Source organism: Bombina bombina, chromosome 4 (genome assembly GCF_027579735.1).
Source record: "Bombina bombina isolate aBomBom1 chromosome 4, aBomBom1.pri, whole genome shotgun sequence".
In the NCBI taxonomy this organism is placed as follows: Eukaryota; Metazoa; Chordata; class Amphibia; order Anura; family Bombinatoridae; genus Bombina; species Bombina bombina.
In genome coordinates this window covers 876,186,678-876,209,857 of record NC_069502.1, presented here as the reverse complement: position 1 = coordinate 876,209,857, position 23,180 = coordinate 876,186,678, and the positions used below count along the sequence as shown (strand labels likewise).

The following is a 23,180-nucleotide window of genomic DNA, read 5'->3' as shown; positions in this document are numbered from 1 at the left end:
TGAAATCCGGAGTCACTTTTGAAGGTTTGAGGCTGAGAGTAATGCTGAGGGGAGCCGGCTAGCTCCGTGAATCTCTGCGGTGTTTGACGGCTGGCGGCAGGGCTGGGGGAAGCTGGGCTAGCATGGAGGCTGTGATAATGCAAGTTCCAAAACATTGGACTTCTTATTTTGATAGTTAGAACAATCACCTTCAGCCAGCAGTGAATCTTCAGCGCTGAGACGCTCTGGTGTGCCACGCCCACCAATGTCTAATAGTATATATGGAGATACTGATATAAGGAGGTGCAGTGCTAAGGAGCGTGTAGTGTAATTGTATAATGTTTGTGATTTCGAGCACTGCAGGAAGTGACTGCTGACATGCAGCTGGTTGTCATTAATAACACACATTATTTCAGTAGCTGGGGTCCGAGGGGTCTCTTCAGCGCTGAGAGCTGTCTACCCTGCTTTTTGATGACGTGCCACAGAAGAACTGAGGGGAACCAAAATGCGCATGCGTTACTCAGAAAATATGTTATATGCGCATGCGGGCCACCATGATGTTTCTACCTAGGTAGAACATCTTTATAGGGTATGCAGAATGAGGAAAAACTGGGTTTGGCGAAATATGGAATTTGTTTTAGAAATAACAAGAAAAGGACAGGAAACTTTTAATAGGTACTTATTGTAAATATGTATAATATTTAATGATGTTTTATAAAAAAAAAATATTTTTTGAGTTTACTATCCCTTTAATTGTGATATTGATATACCGGTGATTGTACTCCTTAACAATCACTAAAATCATTACATCTATTGGTCTATTATACCTGTCATTAGACAGGCCTCACATCTCTTAAAAGGTATATCACACCTGTCACTAGACAGGCTAGATATCTGTCAATAGGTATAGTATATACATCTGTTAAAAGGTACACTATACCTATCATTAGACAGGTCACATTTCTGTTAAAGGTATATTATTCTATTTATCATTTTTTAATATATTTACTATTCTTGGCGCCTCTTATAGATTTTAGGCATTTTTTTTATTGCCTGTTGTGTATCTGGTTATATCTATATCATCAAACTAAGTTTAATGAACAAAAACATTTTTCTACTTACATTTTTCTGCAAACAAAAGCAGTAAGGTCTCTGCATTGAAACAGTAGCATACACTGTTAGCTAATATCCAGTCTGCAGATATTCTATGCATTCCAGGCTGGACTGATTTTTTAGGCACCCTGACCTTCAAGCAGCTGGGCAGGGAGATGTAAAGTTTCCCTCATGGCTGCTAGATCTTATTCCTTTGAAAGCTGCTCCTTTATCCATAGCTGTGGTCTGTGTATACCGATTCATTTCAGAACTGTTAAGCTTGCATATCTTTGCTGTAACACAAGCGGACAGCTCCACCTACTGGCCTGTCCTTATTTTAATCAATGCACTCTGCTTCTCAGTGCTTTTTCAATAGCAGTCACATGACTGAAAAAAAGGCGTTATTCTGAAATGGCGCAAATTGAACTGACGCAAACCGAGGGATGGATGGAGAAATATATATATATATATATATATATATATATATATATATATATATATACACACATACATGATAATGATTACATTCACCAAAAGTATTTTAAAATATCTTAAAAATAAATTAGCACCAAAGACATATTGGAATGTGGCATTATGGGAATTATTATTTATCAAACCCAGAGTAAACCATAGTGTGTGTGTATGTGTATATATATATATATATATATATATATAAAAAACAAGCAAACATTTACACTGACTCCATTATCAACTTGACTATGTCCGTTTTAAAATTACCATCAGAGCACCTACACATGTAAACACGGTGTCCGTGGACTCAAAGCATCAGCTATGGGGTTGTAAGGTTCCATCTGGACACCATGAAGGAAGTAAGGGGCTCCCAGTATAAAAAAAAAAAAGTAAAAGAGCAGGATCATAATTATTTCTGGACACCTGCAGCTTGGAGTGGCGCCTGCAATATCCTCCAACGAGTGTAGGGCCATAGCAGCTCTTTCCGAGCCCCAATAAAAAGTAGGTGGCACCCTGACAATCAAATTGCATCTATCACACACATACATGATAATGATTACATTCACCAAAAGTATTTTAAAATATCTTAAAAATAAATTAGCACCAAAGACATATTGGAATGTGGCATTATGGGAATTATTATTTATCAAACCCAGAGTAAACCATAGTGTGTGTGTGTGTGTGTGTATATATATATATATATATATATATATATATATATATATATATATATATATATCTATATATATATATATATATATATATATATATATATATATATATATATATATATATATATACACACAGGTAGCCCTCAGTTTACGCCGGGGTTAGGTTCCAGAAGGAATGGTTGTAAATCGAAACCATTGTAAATTGAAACCCAGTTTATAATGTAAGTCAATGGGAAGTGAGGGAGATAGGTTCCAGGCCCCTCTCAAAATTGTCATAAGTAACACCTAATACATTATTTTTAAAGCTTTGAAATGAAGACTTTAAATGCTAAACAGCATTAGAAACCTAATAAAATAATCACACAACACAGAATATATAATTAAAATAAGTTAAATGAACAAAAACATTTGCTAAACAGCATTATAAACCTAATAAAATAATCACACAACACAGACTTCACTTGCATTTTTCTGCAAACAGTTCTTTCTATGCATTCCAATCTGGACTGATTTATAGACAGGAAGATCTTGTTCCTTTGAAATCTGCTCGATAGCTCAGGTCTGGTTAAACTGAATAATTGCAGCTTGCTTGGCTTTGCTGCAACACAAGCGGACATCTCCACCTAGCTATTTTAATAAATGCACTGCTTCTCAATAGCAGTCACATGATTGAAAAAAAAGGTTGTTATTCTGAAACGGTGTAAATTGAACCGTTGTAAAACGAGGGCCACCTGTATGTATATATATATATATATATATATATATATATATATATATATATATATATATATATATATATATATATATATATATATATATAAAAAAAACAAGCAAACATTTACACTGACTCCATTATCAACTTGACTATGCCCGTTTTAAAATTACCATCAGAGCACCTACACATGTAAACACGGTGTCCGTGGACTCAAAGCATCAGCTATGGGGTTGTAAGGTTCCATCTGGACACCATGAAGTAAGTAAGGGGCTCCCAGTATAAAAAAAAAAAAAAAGTAAAAGAGCAGGATCATAATTATTTCTGGACACCTGCAGCTTGGAGTGGCGCCTGCAATATCCTCCAACGAGTGTAGGGCCATAGCAGCTCTTTCCGAGCCCCAATAAATAGTAGGTGGCACCCTGACAATCAAATTGCATCTATCAAGCAAATTTAAACAAGCAATAATCCTTGGATCACTATAACTGAATGACCAAAACTAAATTTAATTGTCAGGGTGCCACCTACTATTTATTGGGGAAGGAAAGAGCTGCCTTGGCCTTACACTCGGAGGATATTGCAGGCGCCACTCCAAGTTGCAGGTGTCCAGAAATAATTATGATCCCGCGCTTTAACTTTTTTTTATACCGGGAGCCCTGCTGTTGTAACATCACATTGTGGGCGTTCTGCAGCGTCCCGGTAACAGCCAAAGAACACCTTTGAAACCGCTTCCCTTACTTCCTTCATGGTGCCCATATGGAACCTTACAACCCAATAGCTGATGCTTTGAGTCCACGAACACCGTGGAGCCCTGGGAGTACGCCATGGTTCTGTGTTGACGGGAGGGGGGCTGGGGGAGAGGTTACAATGTAGGCCGGTGTTTTAAAATTATGCTGCCAGAAAATTAAATAAAGCGATAATGCATGAAAGAAACCAGTTAAATAAAACATTTTTAAAGTGCAAGCCCGAATTTTCCTGTGCTTCTTTCTGTAGACATTCTGCATTTTCTGCGATGACATCGCAGATCGCAGTATGTTCTGCCTTGGGGGGACACAACAAGCCCAAATGCAATCTATAACTACGAAAGCTAAAGTCTATATAGGAGGAAATAAAGCAGGCAAGCTCCTCTTTTGCGTGCTCTCTCCCCCCCCTCTTTTGTGCTCTCTCTGCCCCATCTCTTTTGCGCTCTCTCCCCCCTCTCTCTCCCCCATCTCTTTTGTGCTCGCTCTCCCCCATTTCTTTTGCGCTCTCCCCCCCTCTCTTTTGCGCCCTCTCTCTCCCCCTCTTTTGCGCTCTCTCCCCCTTTGCGCTCTCTCTCTCCCCCTCTTATGCGCCCTCTCTCCCCCCCTCTCTTTTGCGCTCTCTCCCCCTCTCTTTTGCGCTCTCTCTCCCCCCCTCTTTCTCTCTCCCCCCCCTTCTTTTGTGCCCTCTCCCCCCTCTCTTTTGCGCTCTCTCTCTCCTCCATCTCTTTTGCGCTCTCTCTCTCCTCCATCTCTTTTGCGCTTTCTCTCTCCTCCATCTCTTTTGCGCTCTCTCTCTCTCCTCCATCTCTTTTGCGCTCTCTCTCCCCTCTTTTGCGCTCTCTCCCCCCCCTCTTTTGCGCTCTCTCCCCCCCCTCTTTTGCGCTTTCTCTCCCCTCTCTTTTGCGCTCTCTCTCTCCCCCTCTCTTTTGCGCTCTCTCTCTCCCCCTCTCTTTTGCGAGTCCCTATTTGATGATTGACATATGCCACAGTTGTGATAGCAGTCAAGGATCAATAGTCCCTAGAGAGGTGCGCTTGTGTATGGCAGGAGAGCTTCAAACGAATCTGAACGATTCAGGCAGCACTCCCAAAAGAAAATCCTGGATAGATTTTTGCAGACGATAGAGTAAAGGAGAGAGGCGCCAAACATAGAGCAGTATCGTATGGGTAAACAAGAGGCACAGGAGTAAGCCCCCCACCCCCAAAACACGATCTACTCACAAGCAGAATGGCACAAACCAAAATGCCAATGATAGCAAGTCGGGACTGTTGCAAGTCGCCCGACAGACACGCTGAGACGCCAATCCGTCACTGTTTACGTCACAGAGGCTCGTCCAATCTGTATGCCGACTCCTCCAAAACACCCACAGCGATGTCTTGTTTGAAATGCCGGTGAAGTTGGCTATATTCAGGTACATAACGTGGACGGTGGTAATGGTAGTAACATACCACAAATCACAGAGCAGGGTAAAAGTGTAAAGACAATTTATTAAAAAATTGTCTAAAAACAACAGTAACGCGTTTCTCGGCTGGTGGCCATTTCATCAGGCTGTCCACTTGAAAGTTGAGACTAACAAAACAATATAATTCTTCAGATCCAAAATTGGACTGAATAAACCTTCCTTCTTTGGGACAAAGAATATATTTAAATAGAAACCCAATTCCTGTTCCTGCTAAATAACTGGTAAAATCACTCCTGGAAAAAAAAATTCAGAGTGTACTGAGAAAGAAAAAGAGAGAATCTTCCCATCGAAGGTCTCATTCTAAAAATCTATTCAAACCCTAAAAATAATATAGATTTTGGACTGAATTCATCCAAAAACAATTTAATCTGCCCCACACCAGAAGGACTGGTTTGAGAACCGCACCTTCATGCAGTTTAATAACTAGTAATTATATAGCGTTTTTCTCCCAGAAAGATACAAAAAACGCTTTTTCAGTGCTTACACTCTGAGTTAACCAAATTAGCAGCTGATAAAAACAGTTATTATTACCCAAATAAATTGTACACAATAAATTGACCTCAAAAGGCCAAAGGGCTGTATTAACCCTGCTGGGATATGAATCTATGACCCTTGGATCTAGAACAAGTGTTTGTAGTCAGGACATTCACCAACTAATCTACATCACCGGATTAAAAAGAAGGGGAAAAAAAAAACAAAAAAAAAAAAACTCTAAGAAATAGTGGAGATAATAGAAATCAAACAAATTATTATCCTAACAAGATAGAGATAATAAAATATATTTGAAACCATAATAATAGATATAGTAAACATAATAAAATAAATACATCTGAAGTAAATAAACAGTTATATACTTGAGAATCTGAAACTGCTTATGCTAACTGTTTAACAAAGGTTGAGAGAACAGTAACGATAACAGATAAAGCTGAGCTAAAAATATAAACAGTACGTGAATATGCTCTACTAAGGTTATATTCAAATTGTAAAGAATCCTGAAAATAAGTACCAATTTCCATAGAAATAGTTGTACAGTCCCAAGAGGGAATCAGGATAACCATTCTCTAGAATATAATACAGATAGTATATTAGATAGGAAAAGTCCTCAAGAGCAAAAATCTTAAAATCCAGATTTGAAAAGGATTAATAACATAGTTAATAGGAGGACTAGACTCCTAAAAGCTATAAATAACAATTTACTTAACAAAGAACAAAAAAATGTTCAAATGGAAAAATAAGAAGCATTTTTAACAAACTGTCTGATACAGGATCCTTTGAGCCAAAGAAACCTTCATCAGTAGAATAAACTTAAGTATGCTGTCGGTCAGAACAAAATTAATTAAATCTTAACAATTTTGAAAAGACTTCGTAAGTTTACTTAAAAGGCATAAAAGCAGTCATAACCTTTTATGATATAAGCAACGTGATGTTTGCAAATGAAATCAAATACATGAACTGAATATGTAAAAAACAGTAAATGTAATTGTACATGTAGAAACATTGCTAGCATAAAACATGATAAATAAATGCCACATAATTGAGCTGAAGAAATAACAACAGCTTAATAATGAAAAGAACACACTTAGCTTTGTAGAATTGTGTTCCAGGGCATCATAGTTTCTACAGTAACATCAGAGTCAGGATCAGAATGAGACATCTCGCAAAATGTAACAGAAAAAGAAAAATAACATCAGGCAAAACATTCAATTTCCACAATGTAACAGTTTCAGTAGAGAAAAACAGAAGATAGTAGTTTTTTTTTGTTTTTTTTCAAGGGACAGTCTACACCGGAATATTAATTGTTTTAAAAGATAGATAATCTTTTTAATACCCATTCCCTAGTTTTGCATAACCAACAGTTATATAAATACACTTTTTTACCTCTGTAAATACCTTGTATCTAAGCCTCTGCAAACTGCCCCCTTATTTCAGTTCTTTTGACAGACTTGCATTTTAGCCAATCAGTGCTGGCTCATAGGAACTCCATGTGCGTGAGCACAGTGTTATCTATATGAAACACATGAACTAACACCCTCTAGTGGTGAAAAACTGTCAAATTGCCCTGAGCTAAGGGGCGGCCTTAATTGTACATGTAGAAACATTGCTAGCATAAAACATGATAAATAAATGCCACATAATTGAGCTGAAGAAATAACAACAGCTTAATAATGAAAAGAACACACTTAGCTTTGTAGAATTGTGTTCCAGGGCATCATAGTTTCTACAGTAACATCAGAGTCAGGATCAGAATGAGACATCTCGCAAAATGTAACAGAAAAAGAAAAATAACATTAGGCAAAACATTCAATTTCCACAATGTAACAGTTTCAGTAGAGAAAAACAGAAGATAGTAGTTTTTTTTTGTTTTTTTTCAAGGGACAGTCTACACCGGAATATTAATTGTTTTAAAAGATAGATAATCTTTTTAATACCCATTCCCTAGTTTTGCATAACCAACAGTTATATAAATACACTTTTTTACCTCTGTAAATACCTTGTATCTAAGCCTCTGCAAACTGCCCCCTTATTTCAGTTCTTTTGACAGACTTGCATTTTAGCCAATCAGTGCTGGCTCATAGGAACTCCATGTGCGTGAGCACAGTGTTATCTATATGAAACACATGAACTAACACCCTCTAGTGGTGAAAAACTGTCAAATTGCCCTGAGCTAAGGGGCGGCCTTAAAAGGCTTAGAAATTAGCATATGAACCTCCTAGATTTAGCTTTCAACTAAGAATTCCAAGAGAACAAAAGCAAAATTGGTGATAGAAGTAAATTGGAAAATTGTTTAAAATTACATGCCCTATCTGAATAATGAAAGTTTGTTTTGGACTAGACTGTCCCTTTAAAAATTAAAATCAAAAAGCAGGCATAATAGCTTTTTTAATTCATGAAAACAGTGAGCAATAGAGGGAGAGGGGTAAAATAACTAAAATTTGGCGCCAAGAATGATGCATTACTCAAGAAGCTAAAAAATTTTGGCGCAAAACTAACACCAGGAAATGACACAACTCGTGTCATAAACGCAATTTCACGCCAAAACAACTAGCGTCAAAAAAAAAAAAAATTTGCACCAAGAATGACGCAATAAAAAAACAGTATTTTGCGCCCTCGCGAGCCTAGATTTCCCCGCGAAAAAATGAAAAAGTCAAATTAGAAAAAGACTGAACCCCAGGAAAGAAAAGTTTAAATAAACTTCGCAAACATGATTCCTATACTGAAACTGTTTAGACTGCAAAGGGAAACACACATAGACGTGACTCATGGCAAATATAAGTAAAATGAGAGAAACCATAAAATCAATAGGCGATACTCCCTTCACATCCCTCTGACAAACACTGTACTCTGAGAGGAATTGGGCTTAAGAATGCTTAGAAGCGCTTATCATACAAGAAATCATAAAAATCAAGAACAAACTTACTTCACCACCTCTATAGCAGGCAAAGTTTGTAAAACTGAGTTGTGGGTGTGGTGGGAGGTGTATTTATAGGCATTTTAGGTTTGGGAAACTTTGCCCCCTCCTGGTTGGATTGTATATCCCATAAGTCACTAGCTCATGGACTCTTGCCAATGACATGAAAGAAATCATTGTTGTGTTTACTGGCAGCCAAGAGTATAACATGACTGCTCATTTATGAAAAATATATATATGGTGGCTTAAGGTATATTCTGATGTTTGTGTGACCCCCACCTACTAAGTGTGCCAAGTCACATACAGGCTATGAAGTATGTTCTGAGGGACAGCTGTCAGCACTAACTGTAAATATTATCCTATTCTGATGACAAAACCAGGTGACATGCATGCAACGTCCTGCTTACCTCTGTGTGCATCAGGAAGGTCTGAGGTTTGGTTCTTGGTCTTGTCAGACATTGTCTTGTTCAGCAAGAAAATTTGTCAGATATCCTTATAATGTTTCTCCTTTACTGGCAAACACAGTGACGTGTATTGTACATGATCTTCAAAGTAACAGGGGGAGAGAGAGAGGGGTGAGAGAAAGAGTCTCATTTAAACTTCATTGTCATAGGGTGAAATGCTGTAAATTATGGAACATCAGCAATTGTATCTGGAGTATCATAAACAGACCATAAATCACTATATTGTTATTTTACCTGTGTGTAGAACCAATGGCCGTGGCAGCAAGAGGTTCTTCAGATATTTCAGGAATTAAAGTAGGTGAAGAAGATAATAAGATTGCTCTTTTTGCATATTACATTATTCTGGCATTAACAAAACCATTGCTATCCCTACCCATCGTATATAAAACATTCTTAAAAAATGTGGGGTTATTTCAGGGTATAAAATAAACAGCAAATGTGAAGCACTGGTGGTCAACTTACCTAATTATATTTCTAGAGATCTATTCTGGCTTTACTTGGGTTAAAAAAGCTCTTTGCTACTTAGGCATAAATATTTCTCAGAATCTAGCTGATCTTTTTAAACTGAACCATATCCTGTTGATGACACAGTTGTGAAAAGATCTGTATAGGTGGGAAAAATTCTATATTTCCTTTCTGGGTAGAGTTGTGGTTTCAAAAATGTCTATTCCTAGATTACTTTATCTTTTTTGAGCGCTGCCAATTCCGGTGAGAGAGGAGGAACTTTGCTAACTACAGAGAGTTATACAATCTTTTATTTGGAATAATAAAAAACCTAGAGTTAATAGGATGACAATGTTAACCCCTTAACGACCGAGGACGTGCAGGGTACATCCTAAAAAAAAGGCAGTTAACGCCTGAGGACGTACCCTGCACGTCCTCGGTGTGGAAAGCAGCTGGAAGCGATCCTGCTCGCTTCCAGCTGCTTTCCGGTTATTGCAGTGATGCCTCGATATGGAGGCATCCTGCAATAACCTTTTTAAGCCATCCGGTGCAGAGAGAGCCACTCTGCGGCCCTCTCTGCACCGGAGATCGGTGGCTTTCCTCGTTGGTGGGTGGGAGCCGGACCGGGAGGCGGGTGGCGGCCATCGTTGGCACTGGTGATGTGGAGGAGGGCGGGATCGTGGGCGGGGATGTTCGGGGGCGCCCACGGACGCGCGCGCGTGCACAGAGGGGTGGGGGCGGGCGCGTGCACGGGGAGGGAGCGGGTGGGAACCGCTACACTACAGCAAAAAGTTTAATAAAATGCTACAAAAAGGGGAATAAAAGTTTAAAAAAAATAAATCAATCAAGGTGTGGGGGGTGGTCTGTGGGGGGAGGGGAGCTACACTACAGAAAAAAAAACCCAGAAACAAAAAAAACAAAACATTTTTTTCTGCAAGTTGGGTACTGGCAGACAGCTGCCAGTACCCAAGATGGCCCCCAATAATGCAGAGGGGGAGGGTTAGAGAGCTGTTTTGGGGGGGGGATCCTACACAGCAGCATATGTAAATATGCTATAAAAAAAAAAAAACCTTTTATTTTAGTACTAGCAGACTTTCAGCCAGTACTTAAGATGGTGGGGACAATTGTGGGGTGGGGGAGGTGTCAGGTGGGAGGCTGATCTCTACACTAAAGCTAAAATTAACCCTGCAAGCTCCCTACAAACTACCTAATTAACCCCTTCACTGCTAGCCATAATACACGTGTGATGCGCAGCAGTATTTAGCGACCTTCTAATTACCAAAAAGCAACGCCAAAGTCATATATGTCTGCTATTTCTGAACAAAGGGGATCCCAGAGAAGCATTTACAACCATTTGTGCCATAATTGCACAAGCTGTTTGTAAATAATTTCAGTGAGAAACCTAAAATTGTGAAAAATTTAGGTTTTTTTTTCATTTGATCGCATTTGGCGGTGAAATGGTGGCATGAAATATACCAAAATGGGCCTAAATCAATACTTGGGGTTGTCTACTACACTACACTAAATCTAAAATTAACCCTAGAAGCTCCTTGCATGCTCCCTAATTAATCCCTTCACTGCTGGGCATAATACACGTGTGGTGCGCAGTGGCATTTAGCAGCCTTCTAATTATTAAAAAGCAAAGCCAAAGCCATATATGTTTGCTATTTATGAACAAAGGGGATCCCAGAGTAGCATTTACAACCATTTATGCCATAATTGCACAAGCTGTTTGTAAATGATTTCAGTGAGAAACCTAAAGTTTGTGAAAAAATTTGTGAAAAAGTGAACAATTTTTTTTATTTGATCGCATTTGACGGTGAAATGGTGGCATGAAATATACCAAAATGGGCCTAGATCAATACTTTGGGATGTCTTCTAAATAAAAATATATACATGTCAATGGATATTCAGGGATTCCTGAAAGATATTAGTGTTCCAATGTAACTAGCGCTAATTTTGAAAAAAAAGTGGTTTGGAAATAGCAAAGTGCTACTTGTATTTATGGCCCTATAAGTTACAAAAAAAGCAAAGAACATGTAAACATTGGGTATTTCTAAACTCAGGACAAAATTTAGAAACTATTTAGCATGGGTGTTTTTTGGTGGTTGTAGATGTGTAACAGATTTTGGGGGTCAAAGTTAGAAAAAGTGTGTGTTTTTTCCATTTTTTTCCTCATATTTTATACTTTTTTTTATAGTAAATTATAAGATATGATGAAAATAATGGTATCTTTGGAAAGTCCATTTAATGGTGAGAAAAACGGTATATAATATGTGTGGGTACAGTAAATGAGTAAGAGGAAAATTACAGCTAAACACAAACACCGCAAAAATGTGAAAATAGCCTTGGTCCCAAACGGACAGAAAATGGAAAAGTGCTGTGGTCATTAAAGGGTTAAAGGGACAGGAAACCCCAACATTTTCTTTCATGATTTGAATAGAACATACACATTTAAACAACTTTCTAATTTACTTCTATTATCAGTTTTGCTTCATTATCTTGTTATCCTTTGCTGAAGGAGCAGCATTGTACTACTAGCAGCTAGCTGAACACATCTAGTTAGCCAATCACAAGAGACAAATGTGTGCAGGCACCAATCACCAGTTAGCTCCCACTAGTGTATGATATGTGCGTATTCTTTTTTAACAATGGATACCAAGAGAAGAAGCACATTTGAAAATAGAAGTGATTTAGAAGTGTCTTAAAATTACATGCTCTATCGTAATAATACGAGTTTAATTTTGACTTTCCTGTCCCTTTAAGACATAGAAGTAACGGGGGAATTTTCAAATTCAAATCACCCAATAGAAAAAGCTTTCATTCTATTGGCTGATTTGAATTTGAAAATCAGCCAATGGGAATAGAAGGTTACCCCTATATAAAGGGGTACCTCGCATTCAAAATTCAGCCGCCGCCGGGATGAAGATGGAGCACCGCCACCCGGGTTCAACTTTGGTGAGTAAATCTTTGGGATTTAGTGATAGGAATCACTAAAAGGGGTTTTATTTTTGGACAGCAAAAGAGCTAAATATCCTTCTAAAGGGCAAAGCCCAGCCATAGTGTAAAGGGGTCGTTTGCAATGGGGGTTTTGTGTGGCAGTTTAGGGGTTAATGGTGTAGTTTGTTATGTGGGTGGGGTTTAGGGGTTAATAGTGCAGTTTGAGCATTAAATGTGATTCCTTTTTATCGATCGCATTTACGTTTAACTTGTAATACAAGGGGACATTATGGCTGAATGACGCCCATTGAAAATATGGATAGCGTAAAATTACTATGACTTCGCGCAAATGAAAGTGGTAATTTAAACAGCCTGCCACTGGCCCTTAGTGTCAATTCACCTTTCAAAAAAAAAAGAAGAATTCGATAAAAATTCAATTTTAAACGAATAAAAATTCTGGTTTCACAGAGGGGTGAGTCGCTTAATTTTGAGAATCTATGTACTTACGAATGAGTATATGGCAGAAGCTGAGCACAGCCAAATCGTCACCCAACTACACTGTGTGTGAATTACTGGTATCCAGTGGGTTAAATCTCAGATACCTGTGTAATAAAAAATTGAAGTGGTATATAAGTTAATGGTACTGTAAGACAACACATTCAATTGGTGCCATTTCTATAATCAGTACTGTGCAAAAGTCTTAGGCCATCATTAGATTTGTTGTTTTAGCAATGCTATAATGACCATATATAATTATTTCTCAGTCTCTTATTAGAATACAACCAGAAAATACAGGATATTTATATGCAGTATTAAAAACAAAGGGGAAAAAAAACAGAAAAAACTTCTTCTATAGGCTAAAGTGGCAAGTATTTAGTGTGTAAAAGAAATAGAATTACTGGCACTAGTCTGGTTAGAATAGGAATTAATGGAATGTAAGTATTAAATTCAGGTGCTGCCCCCCATATGTGAATATAAAATCTGAATAATTAGGGAAGAACCTAAGTGGAGGTTAAAATAGCACTCCTTCCAACGAGTTACATAATAATAATAATCAATACTTTATTAGTAAATATGTAAAACAGAGAATAAGATCTCCTAAGTTATCAACTAAACCAACCAAATGAAATGTATAGTCACCCCTGTGTTTCCTGGCCGATAACAGGATACCTCGGCTTCAGGTGACAGGGATGACTAACATCATAGAGCAGTTAAAAAGTGCAAAAAAAAATGCACTGTGAAGCACAAACGTGTTTCGGCCGTCCAAGCAGCCTCTCTCAATGTGAACGTGACAAATCGAGGCCCGGGTGCTACACCTTAATATACACCAACCCAAAGTGTGCATTATCCAATAGTGTGGAGGACAAGGTTACACGCCCTCAAATTAGCCACTCATGTATTGTTGATGTCATAAAGTGGGCATGTATCTCTGCTGTATTCCGATTGGGTATCGGATCATGTGTTATATGTCATGTATATAATCCAAAGCGTAAAATGCCAGACTCTACTAGATTCAAAGGTTGTTGATGTCAAAAGACAGCTAACTAAGATGTCAAAAAAAGGCTAACTAAAACCCCATCATAACACATAACATTACAAGCACAGTCCAATTCCCAGTATCCTGCAACGGACCTATATTTGAATACACATATCCTCTTAAACGCATATACACATATCAGTGATACAGTACAAGGTACCTACGCGTTCATATATGTAATAGATGGGTCTGATCAGACATCAAAGAAAAATTATATTATTTATGTTTAACGTCGTGACTACTCTCAATGATGCGTAACTTCCAAAGGCGTGTCATAGGGCTATGCAATGATTGGTTGCCCGAAAGAGCCAGTTATAATCGATATCCGTGTTGTGAAATTGTCAAATACAGGTCTAATAAACTATATATGTCTCTTTTTAGCATGTTACGCAACCAGAAAAGGTCCAAAAAGGTGTATAGACTTATTGCCAAAAAGGACAACTGTTAACTATATATCAGATTACAGCTGTATTGTACTGTCATTGCATTAGAACAATCTGACTGAGCATAATAAATATATTACGCTTGCTCACTGGGTCGTACGAGTAAAATGAACCAGACCCTTACCAATAATATATACATCTATCGATTATCTCCAGACTAAGCACTGAGTTTAAGCAATTTACTGTGTGGCATCTGCAAATTGATATCTCTAGACTAAGCACTGAGTTAAAGCAATTCACTGTGTGGCATCTGCATATTGATACATGTTAACCAATGAGTATGGTTAAACACAAATGTGCTAAGGATACACTTGTAGTATACGCCGTGTGGATATAAAAGTACAACACTATATGGGAGGTGTAGGGGCAGCACTTATAATGGTGAAAATAAGTTAAAAATACTATGGATCAAGGGGAAATCAAAAGGTTTATCAATATATAACCAAGATACCGTGTATAAGCATTATCATAATATCACTCTATGTAGATAATGAGCTTATAATAATATCTACATGTTTTACATCCTTAGTATCTAGTTGTGGATGCTACATGATTACAATAAAATGATCTTGAAATTTAAAGATCAACCAGTATCTATAATGAGGTTTATAAGGATATAACTGACTAACATAGAAAAAAATTATCAAAGTATAATGTTAATGCTGGTTAATTAATTTTATATACATAAATTAACATCATGTATTCTGTATCATCAGCCGAAAATCCAATAGGAATTTCATATTCCCCGACAGGATATTAAAGTATTAGTACTAACTACACCAATTCAAGACACACATATCTACGTAATAGTATAAGTCTGAAAGTGACATGATTCATTATAGAAAAACCCAATAGTTTGCTTCATTCATCCCACTGGGCATGACTGTGTTCAATTTAAAAATACAATTAGTTTCTTTTTGTAATAGGATTTTTCACAGTTACCACCCCTGATTCCTGATCTAACTTGTTCTAAGCCCCAACATTTGAAGGAAATAGTTTTTCCTGCATGAAATTTTAGAAAATTCCTGGCCACACTGGTTATTTGTTTACCCTTTACAATGTCTTTATGAGCATTACGAATATTGCTTAAGTGTTCAGTTACCCTAACACTCAATTTACGTGTGGTCATACCTAAAGAATGTCACACAAGCACGATAGGCAGCATATAACATTATTACTCTGACAATTGATATGAGTATTTAGTGTGACCTCCCCTTACACTTGAGCAATAGCAGGAACCTGGCTCTCGAAAACCTAAATGGAATGGAACCCTAATTATTGTCATTGCTAACACCTGTATTTGTCCTATTTCATGTTAAAAGGTCTATTACCCAAGGTTTGTGCAAGACATGCTTGAGAATTGCATACACGTGGTATGAGTTTAATTCATTGGAAGCTTGCTAATAAGACAAACTTTCAATAACATCATTCCATTCAAATTGCCACAGATCACAGATTTTGACAGACATGAAATCAAAACAGGTTTTAAGGAGGCATGTCCTAGCTGCGATCCGGAGAGGACGCATATCCTTGCAGCTCCTGATGAAATGTTCATAACCCGCCGGTTATAAGAATTTGTACAGCATCTCCACCTATAATTTTTATCCTCATCTCAGTCCTGCTTTGTGGCACACTGAAAAAGTAATATTTGCTTTTATTATTATTCACGAGCTCAGGATTGAACAAATTGGGCCAAAAGCGGAGACTTTACAGAGGGTCACAACTCCCCCACTCAACCCTGTAATACGGCACCTCGCCACAACGGAACATTACTGATTTCTATTTTCCTTTAAACCTGCACTCTAAATCTAAATACACAGATGCACAGCAATAATTTCTGATAAAAAGCATGCAGGACAAAACCTCATCTGACAAAATCAACATGCTCTTTGCACAAGTGGAAAACTTACTGCTTTCAATATTGGAGAGATCACGATCTGAGGAAGACTTACTTCAATGGGTTAAGCCAAACACGGACCTGCACAACTTTGAAGAGCTAACGCTTCCATATGGAAATGGAGACCCTGAAGATCCAGACCAGCAGCAGGCCATATATGAGGAACCGCCGAAACAGCCGCATAAAGCAATGGCTCATGCTAAGGAGCGGTACTCTTTGCGACACCAAGAACATTTTGAGACAGATTCCTCATCCAGGTCGTCGGGTAACAACAAATTATCTATACTCCGGAGAGGAACATCTTTCACTGCTCAGTACCTCACAGATCAGGATTCCATTGATCCAAAACAAACATCCCAAGCAGAGAACAGTTATCCCATATTGTAAACTACCTTTGTCACCATGGTAAAAAATAAATAAAAAAACCACAACTCAATAACTACTTGTTTCATGATTGATGCAAAAAATATTTATGCTGGATTGAACCCTCAGGCTGATGCAGTAGACGGTCTGCACAAAGCAAGCCGGTCTTTAAACTTACTTGACAACTTTTGTGATCTCCTTATTGGGATGGTAACTTTATCAATCACTCTCTATCCATTATAAACTACATGCAGATCAATCTGCAATGTACTGTCTAGAAATCTGGACACTCACCTGGTTTATGCTGGCTACCAAAGTATCACATTTGGAAGCTAGAGACACTTCAGTTAAATATGTTCTCTCCCTACCACTGTTTAGCTTTAACTATGTTTCTGTTTAATGTTGATCTAAAAATGTTGGTTCAGCTCCTTGGCAGTCTTCAATACAAGGATAAGTTCTATTTGTGTTTATATTGATATTTATATGTACACATCTTATTATGTTATTTTATTGTATAGGAAGTATCCCTATAGATCTAACTTACAGAATCATAACCTCTATAGCATATCATCATACCTGCCCTTGACTAGGTATTACTATGGCAATTCAAACATTACAACTCAATCCTATATGATTTCTTTATATTTCTGTGTCATTTTGGCTCAAATCGTGCCTAGCAGCCAGTGGCCGAGGTTGCAAATCATATCTGTTCTGAAGGCACTGGGAAGGAGGAAGAAATGAAAAGGGGCAAGAAAACAGAAAGGAAAATCATTTGAAACACCATTATATACTAAAATGTCCTATTCTCTGTTTGATCATATCCCTATCCAACATAGATATACAAATCCCCTTATAGGGAGTGAAATTAATCATGTAACTAATGTCAACTTTACAATGGTATAATTTTATTACTCAGCTTTCAATGTCCCCTTCAAGCAATCCGTTTGAGATAGTTTCAATTGTTTGCCCTACTACTAAAGACTTTGTTTAGAATACTTTTTCACTATAGTTTATGTCAATGCTTTATAAAGTTTTTGGAATGTATTAATAGTAAGCTCATTTGTTGCCTTCAATTTTGTTTTTCTTTTTATGTTATACTTCATATTACCTTACTGATATAAATATTAAAAAAGGTCCAAGAGAGGCCTTTACTCTAATAAATCCCTACATCTTTACTACTATCTCACACAAAGGACCAAGATAATGTAAGAATGGGAAAATAAATGGGGATTACTTTTTTTCCCCCAGACTTACAAGCTCTAGTCCAGACACCCTCAGTGAGAGAAGGTGCTTGCACAGGGAGAGACAGACCCGGTTTACTTGGCAGCGGAGGGCTAGCCTATACGAACCCCCTCCTGAATGTCATAGGGGGCAGGGCTAAAAATCGCATACTCTCGCAGTTTTAAAATGGCAGAGATTAATCGCGGTTTAAAACCGCATCCGCGATTAATCGTGCAGCCCTAATCGAGATAGAGATATATATATATATATATATATATATATATATATATATATAAAAAATAAAATAAAAAAAATCAGGGGGGGGGGGGATTAAATAAGCATAAACAACGTTCCGCTGTAGACAAATCAAAATCCCCCGATCGTGCACATGATCACGAGATTTCAATGATGGGATCGGGTCAGGGGGGCGTCCCTATGAAGCTAGGCACGCCATCCAGACCGCGATCCCATCCAGAAAGCGCCATTGGCTTCAGGACAGCCAAACAGCTCGGACGAACTAGTCCGTCCTAACAGCGCTAAAGCCCGGCGCGGTTAGGACGGAATAAAACACAGCAACGGTGTTAAAAGGTTAATGATGTTAAAATTAAAATTTAATAACAATAAATACATACCCCATACACTTTTTTTTTTTTTTTTTTTTTTTTTATCAGACAGGTTTTAAATTCATCTTGTTATTCCTTCTGGAAAGTGCCCGATTGGGAATGGTTTTATTTTTCACCACAACGATCCCAAGCACACTACTAATTAAAGTGAAGTTCAATTTTAATGAATTAGTGCCCGGTTTTTAATAATCCTATTAAAAACAAGGGCACTTTAATTCATCAAAATTGATATTTCACTCTTTTTCTTCAAAAACTTACCTTTTTATTTGGCAGCCGCTCCAGCGATTTCCCACGGCCGTCGGAATCCTCTGCAGACGTCAGAAATTACGAATCCGACTTCCTCCAATCCCGGCTTCCCCTCGGGAGAATCTTGGCCTGATGCAACACCGTGATTGGAGGAAGTCGGATTCGTCTTTTTGGACCCGCAAACACGGTTTGCAACGGGTGGAGGAAGTGCTGGAGCGGCTGCCAGGATTAAAAAGGAAAACCAGTGAAATGTCAATTTTGATGAATTAAAGTGCCCTTGTTTTAATAGGATTATTAAAAACCGGGCACCAATTCATCAAAATTGACCTTCACTTTAAGTGAAATCATATTTGGAGAGAAAAAACAGCTGATAAAACACTGACAGTCATGGATTGGCCTCCACAGAGACCAGACCTGAATATTATAGAGGCAGTATGAGATCACCTGGACAGAGAAATAAATGACAATCTAAAGAAGAACTCTGGGAAAAGCTGAAAGAAGCCTGGTATAATATACCAGAAGATTACTTAAGAAAGCTTCAGGATAGTCTCCCCAAAAGAGTTCATGATGTGCTTAGAGCCAAGGGAGGTCACACTAAATACTGACTTTTTCCTGCAGAAGCCATTTTGTTCTGAAAATTGGGGGGGGGGGGGGGGTTATATGTTTTGTGTACATATTTCCTGTATTTCCTGTTTGTAGCTTAATAAAAAAACTGAAAAATAAATATGGATGGTCTTTAAAAAAACTTTGCTAAAACAACTAATCTAATGGTGGCGTAAGACTTTTGCACAATACTATATATCAGGGGATTAACCTTTTTTGAGAGCATGTAGCAAAATTGGGGACATCTCTCTCTCTCTCTCTCTCTATCTACCTTTCTTCTTTTCACAGCAGGAGCAGCTTCCCCCACACGGAGATCCTCTCTTCACAAGTCAGCAATGACTAAATTTGGCTTCCACCAATCACGGCTTTCCCCCCAGGGGAGTCATTGCCTGAGGCCATGATATGATTGGAGGAAGTCGGATTAGTCATTGCTGACATGTGAAGAGAGGATCTCAGGGCAAGGGAAGCTGCTCCGGCCGTAAAGAGGAGAGAGGTAAGTTTTGCTTTTTTAAAACAAAACGGCTGCTTTCTAAACTTTGGTGACTGAAAGTGCCCCTGTTTTTAATAGTATTTTAAAAAACTGGGCTTTCATTTATCAAACAGGAAACAAATAGAAAGCTACGATATACCGGAATCATAAACCAAGTGGATGTATTCAGGCTTGACAAAGTGGGGCACAAAACAGTGTGCAAGGCTTAGAGGTTACAGAACTGACGCGTTTCGCTCATGCTCAATGCGCTTCATCAGAGACTTTTGCTATCAGCAGCGTTCTAACACAGAAATACCCCCTTCGTAGATTAGAGTATTACTTTTCATTTGATCGCCTCCCTCTCTGATGTCACATAGGAGACAGACGCAGCACCATCCGCGCTCATCGACTCAGCAGCACCTCTGACGGCTATCGATCATTGTTTTACTATACCGACAGTGAGTCCTCCTTCAGCATTAGCTGTTTGTTACGGAGAAGCAGAGAGGCACGTATGCCTGCTTTCATTTTCAGTACTTGATGTTTTGACACGGACGAGCAGAGAGGTACGTCTGTTTATTCATTTACCTTATAATTACCACACCGAAGGGGTTAAACTACACAACTGTATTTCTTGAACAGTGACTGACATCAGTTCTAAAATTATACATCATTACCTGCATATATAGCACCAAGATTTGTACTTATACCACTTTTACTGCTGATTTCGCATACACCTAAGTGAGAGGTCTGAGCTTTGTTCTGTTGTTTTGTCTGTTTTCATTTATCAAAGTTTACCTTCACTTTAAGAATGTATTTTTATAACCATTGTCACCAGCATCTTCTACATCCCCTGTATCTGTCTCACCCACGCACCTCATACGCAACAGCTTATATACAGACATTTAGCCCTATAGAGAGAGCCCTCTGCCTCACATACACTACACCTCCTATATCACCTCATGTAGTGATATGCAGTACTATAGAGCTGTTCCACAGCTGCCAGCAGCTTATATGTAAACATTTAACACAATGCAGAGGTTCCCTCTACTTCACTCATAGCACCCTTTCCCAGTACCATATATACAGATATATAATATTTTATAGAGATACCTCTACCTCACACACTGAGCCCTCTCACTGGTTCCTAATATACAAATATATAATATTACAGAAAGGTTCTTCTGCCTCACACACAGAGCCACCTCCACAGTTTCTTATATACATGTTAAGGAAAAATATTTTTAATTCTGTATATATATTTTACTTATGTGTTATAAGGGACTGACAAGTGATATTTTTAAACAGTTACATTTCTTTTTGTCAATTCAGCTAGTACAGAAACTGCTGTATATGCAAAGTAAGTATTTTCAGCTACAGTAACACCCAAAGTTTGTATGGACAAGATAAGAAGAAGAAGACCACGAGGTGCTTATTGTGAAAAAACACCGAACACGGCCTATAAAAGAGAGACATTGCTGCAATCTAATGCTGCACGCCACACACACTTGTATTACTATGTGAAATGACCTGTTGTCATTTTTGTTGTAATCATGTTTAATTGTACAATTACAACCTTATTAATTTGGAACAGCTGTCTGATGTTAATTTTTTCTTCAACAACAGATATGTAATATTAGAGGTTCTCTCTCCCTCACACACAGAACCACCAAGTTTCTTATATACAGATATATAATATTATAGAGACTGGTTCCTCTGCCTCACACAGCCATCTCCCCAGTTCCTTATATCTACCTCACACACGCCCCACTCCCCATTACATAACATACAGATATATAATATTATAGAGAGGTTCCCTCTCCCTCACACACACAGCCCCTCCCCAGTTTCTTATATAAAGATATCTAATATTATTGAGAGGTCCCCCTCCCCAGTAATTTATAAACAAATATATAATTATAGAGCGGTTCCCTCTGCCTCACACAGCACCCTACCCAGTAATATATATATATCTCATATAATAGAGAAGCTCCCTCTGCCTTACACGCATCACCCAGCTCAATACGGTAACAGATATGCAATATTATAGAAAGGTTTCCTCTGTATCACATACACACACCCTCAGTAGTACATAGTTGCCAACTTTTAAAAAAAAATTCCAGGGACACTTTGCAGCAGAGCAAGCAAGCGGGTTACTGGAGTATTGGCAACCTACTGTTCAACTGCTCCGCCCACTCAGTTCTGCAATCAAAACACACCCATTTGAAAGTAATAGTATAATTTAGACTTATCCATAGTTTATTATACAGATTACAGCACCAAGATCTTACACCTACCCAGTCTCTGGAACACATTCTGGGCATATGGTTATTTTTACAACACTGCATCAAAATTAGAAAGACAAATAATATGTGAACCCATTCAATAATAATAACAATATTCCATTAGGAATGAATTATATTTAAATAATATACTACATCTATTTATCATCTATCTATTTGTATATGTGTATGTGTGTGTGTATATATATATATATGCAAACAACAAATGTTGTGCAAAAGAGATTTTCAGGGACATTTCCAGGGACAAAAAAAATCCAGGGACATACAACAAAATCCAGGGACTGTCCCTGGAAATCAGGGACTGTTGGCAACTATGGTAGTATTACAGATATATATTATAGAGTGGTTCATCTGCCTCACACACAGGCATCTCCCCACTTCCTTATATCTGCTTGCCACACTCCCCATTACATAACATACAGAAATATAATAAAGGAAAGCTCTATCTGTATTACACGCACATCCCCTCCCAAGACTCCCTTTAACAAACACACCCGTTCCTGTTGCCTCATCAGTACATACACATCCTCTTTAGTACAGTATACGCAGGTATTTACCAGTATAGAAAGAGAGCTTTGCGCGTGTTCGCGGTTGATCTCTGAGACGGCAGCAGTTAGTTCCCATCCAGCTAAAGCACCAGGCATGTCATAAGTCACATGACTGCTGCGGCCAAAGGTAAAGAGGGTACTACCGGTATGTAATCCTTTGTCATTAAGCTATTTAGTAGCAAGCTGTTACGGTTTTATGTAGGTTACTTACTATAAGTAAGTGCTTGTGTGTCGAAATAAGTGTACTGTATAAGGTACCGCAGTGTGTGTAAAGAGGATCATCGGTAAAATCTGAGTTTTAAATTATTTTCTCGGCCATACTTCATTATTTTACTCCTGAAAAACGAGGCTGAAGTTTGCTTCTTATTCGCCCAGCTTCTTGTTCGCTAAAGTTGGCTTCTTATTCAGCAACTGATTACAATCAGCAAAATAAAACACTATAAACCGTATAAACAAAATATCTACAATTATTTTTATTTTAAATAAAATAATACACTTTCCCAAAACCTAAACAAACATATTTTATACAAATAATATTGCAATAA

At 38.0% G+C, this 23,180-nt stretch overlaps 1 protein-coding gene across 4 annotated transcripts in view; it reads right to left on the bottom strand.

Annotated features, from left to right (window-relative positions):
- Window positions 1-22,704, bottom strand: part of LOC128657397 (oocyte zinc finger protein XlCOF6.1-like) — a 248,550-nt gene extending 225,846 nt beyond the window's left edge. For 3 of the 4 annotated variants that reach the window (XM_053711733.1, XM_053711731.1, XM_053711734.1), the window contains exons 1-2: window positions 22,645-22,704; window positions 8,945-9,082 (exon numbers count right to left, since the gene is read on the bottom strand). In XM_053711733.1, coding sequence (XP_053567708.1) covers window positions 8,945-8,996 — 52 coding nt within the window. In that variant the 5' untranslated portion in view covers window positions 8,997-9,082; window positions 22,645-22,704. Of the gene's footprint in view, window positions 1-8,944; window positions 9,083-12,892; window positions 12,988-22,644 lie in introns of all 4 variants that reach the window. The other variant, XM_053711732.1, reaches the window with a different exon arrangement.
- Between the last annotated feature and the right edge of the window lie 476 nt (window positions 22,705-23,180).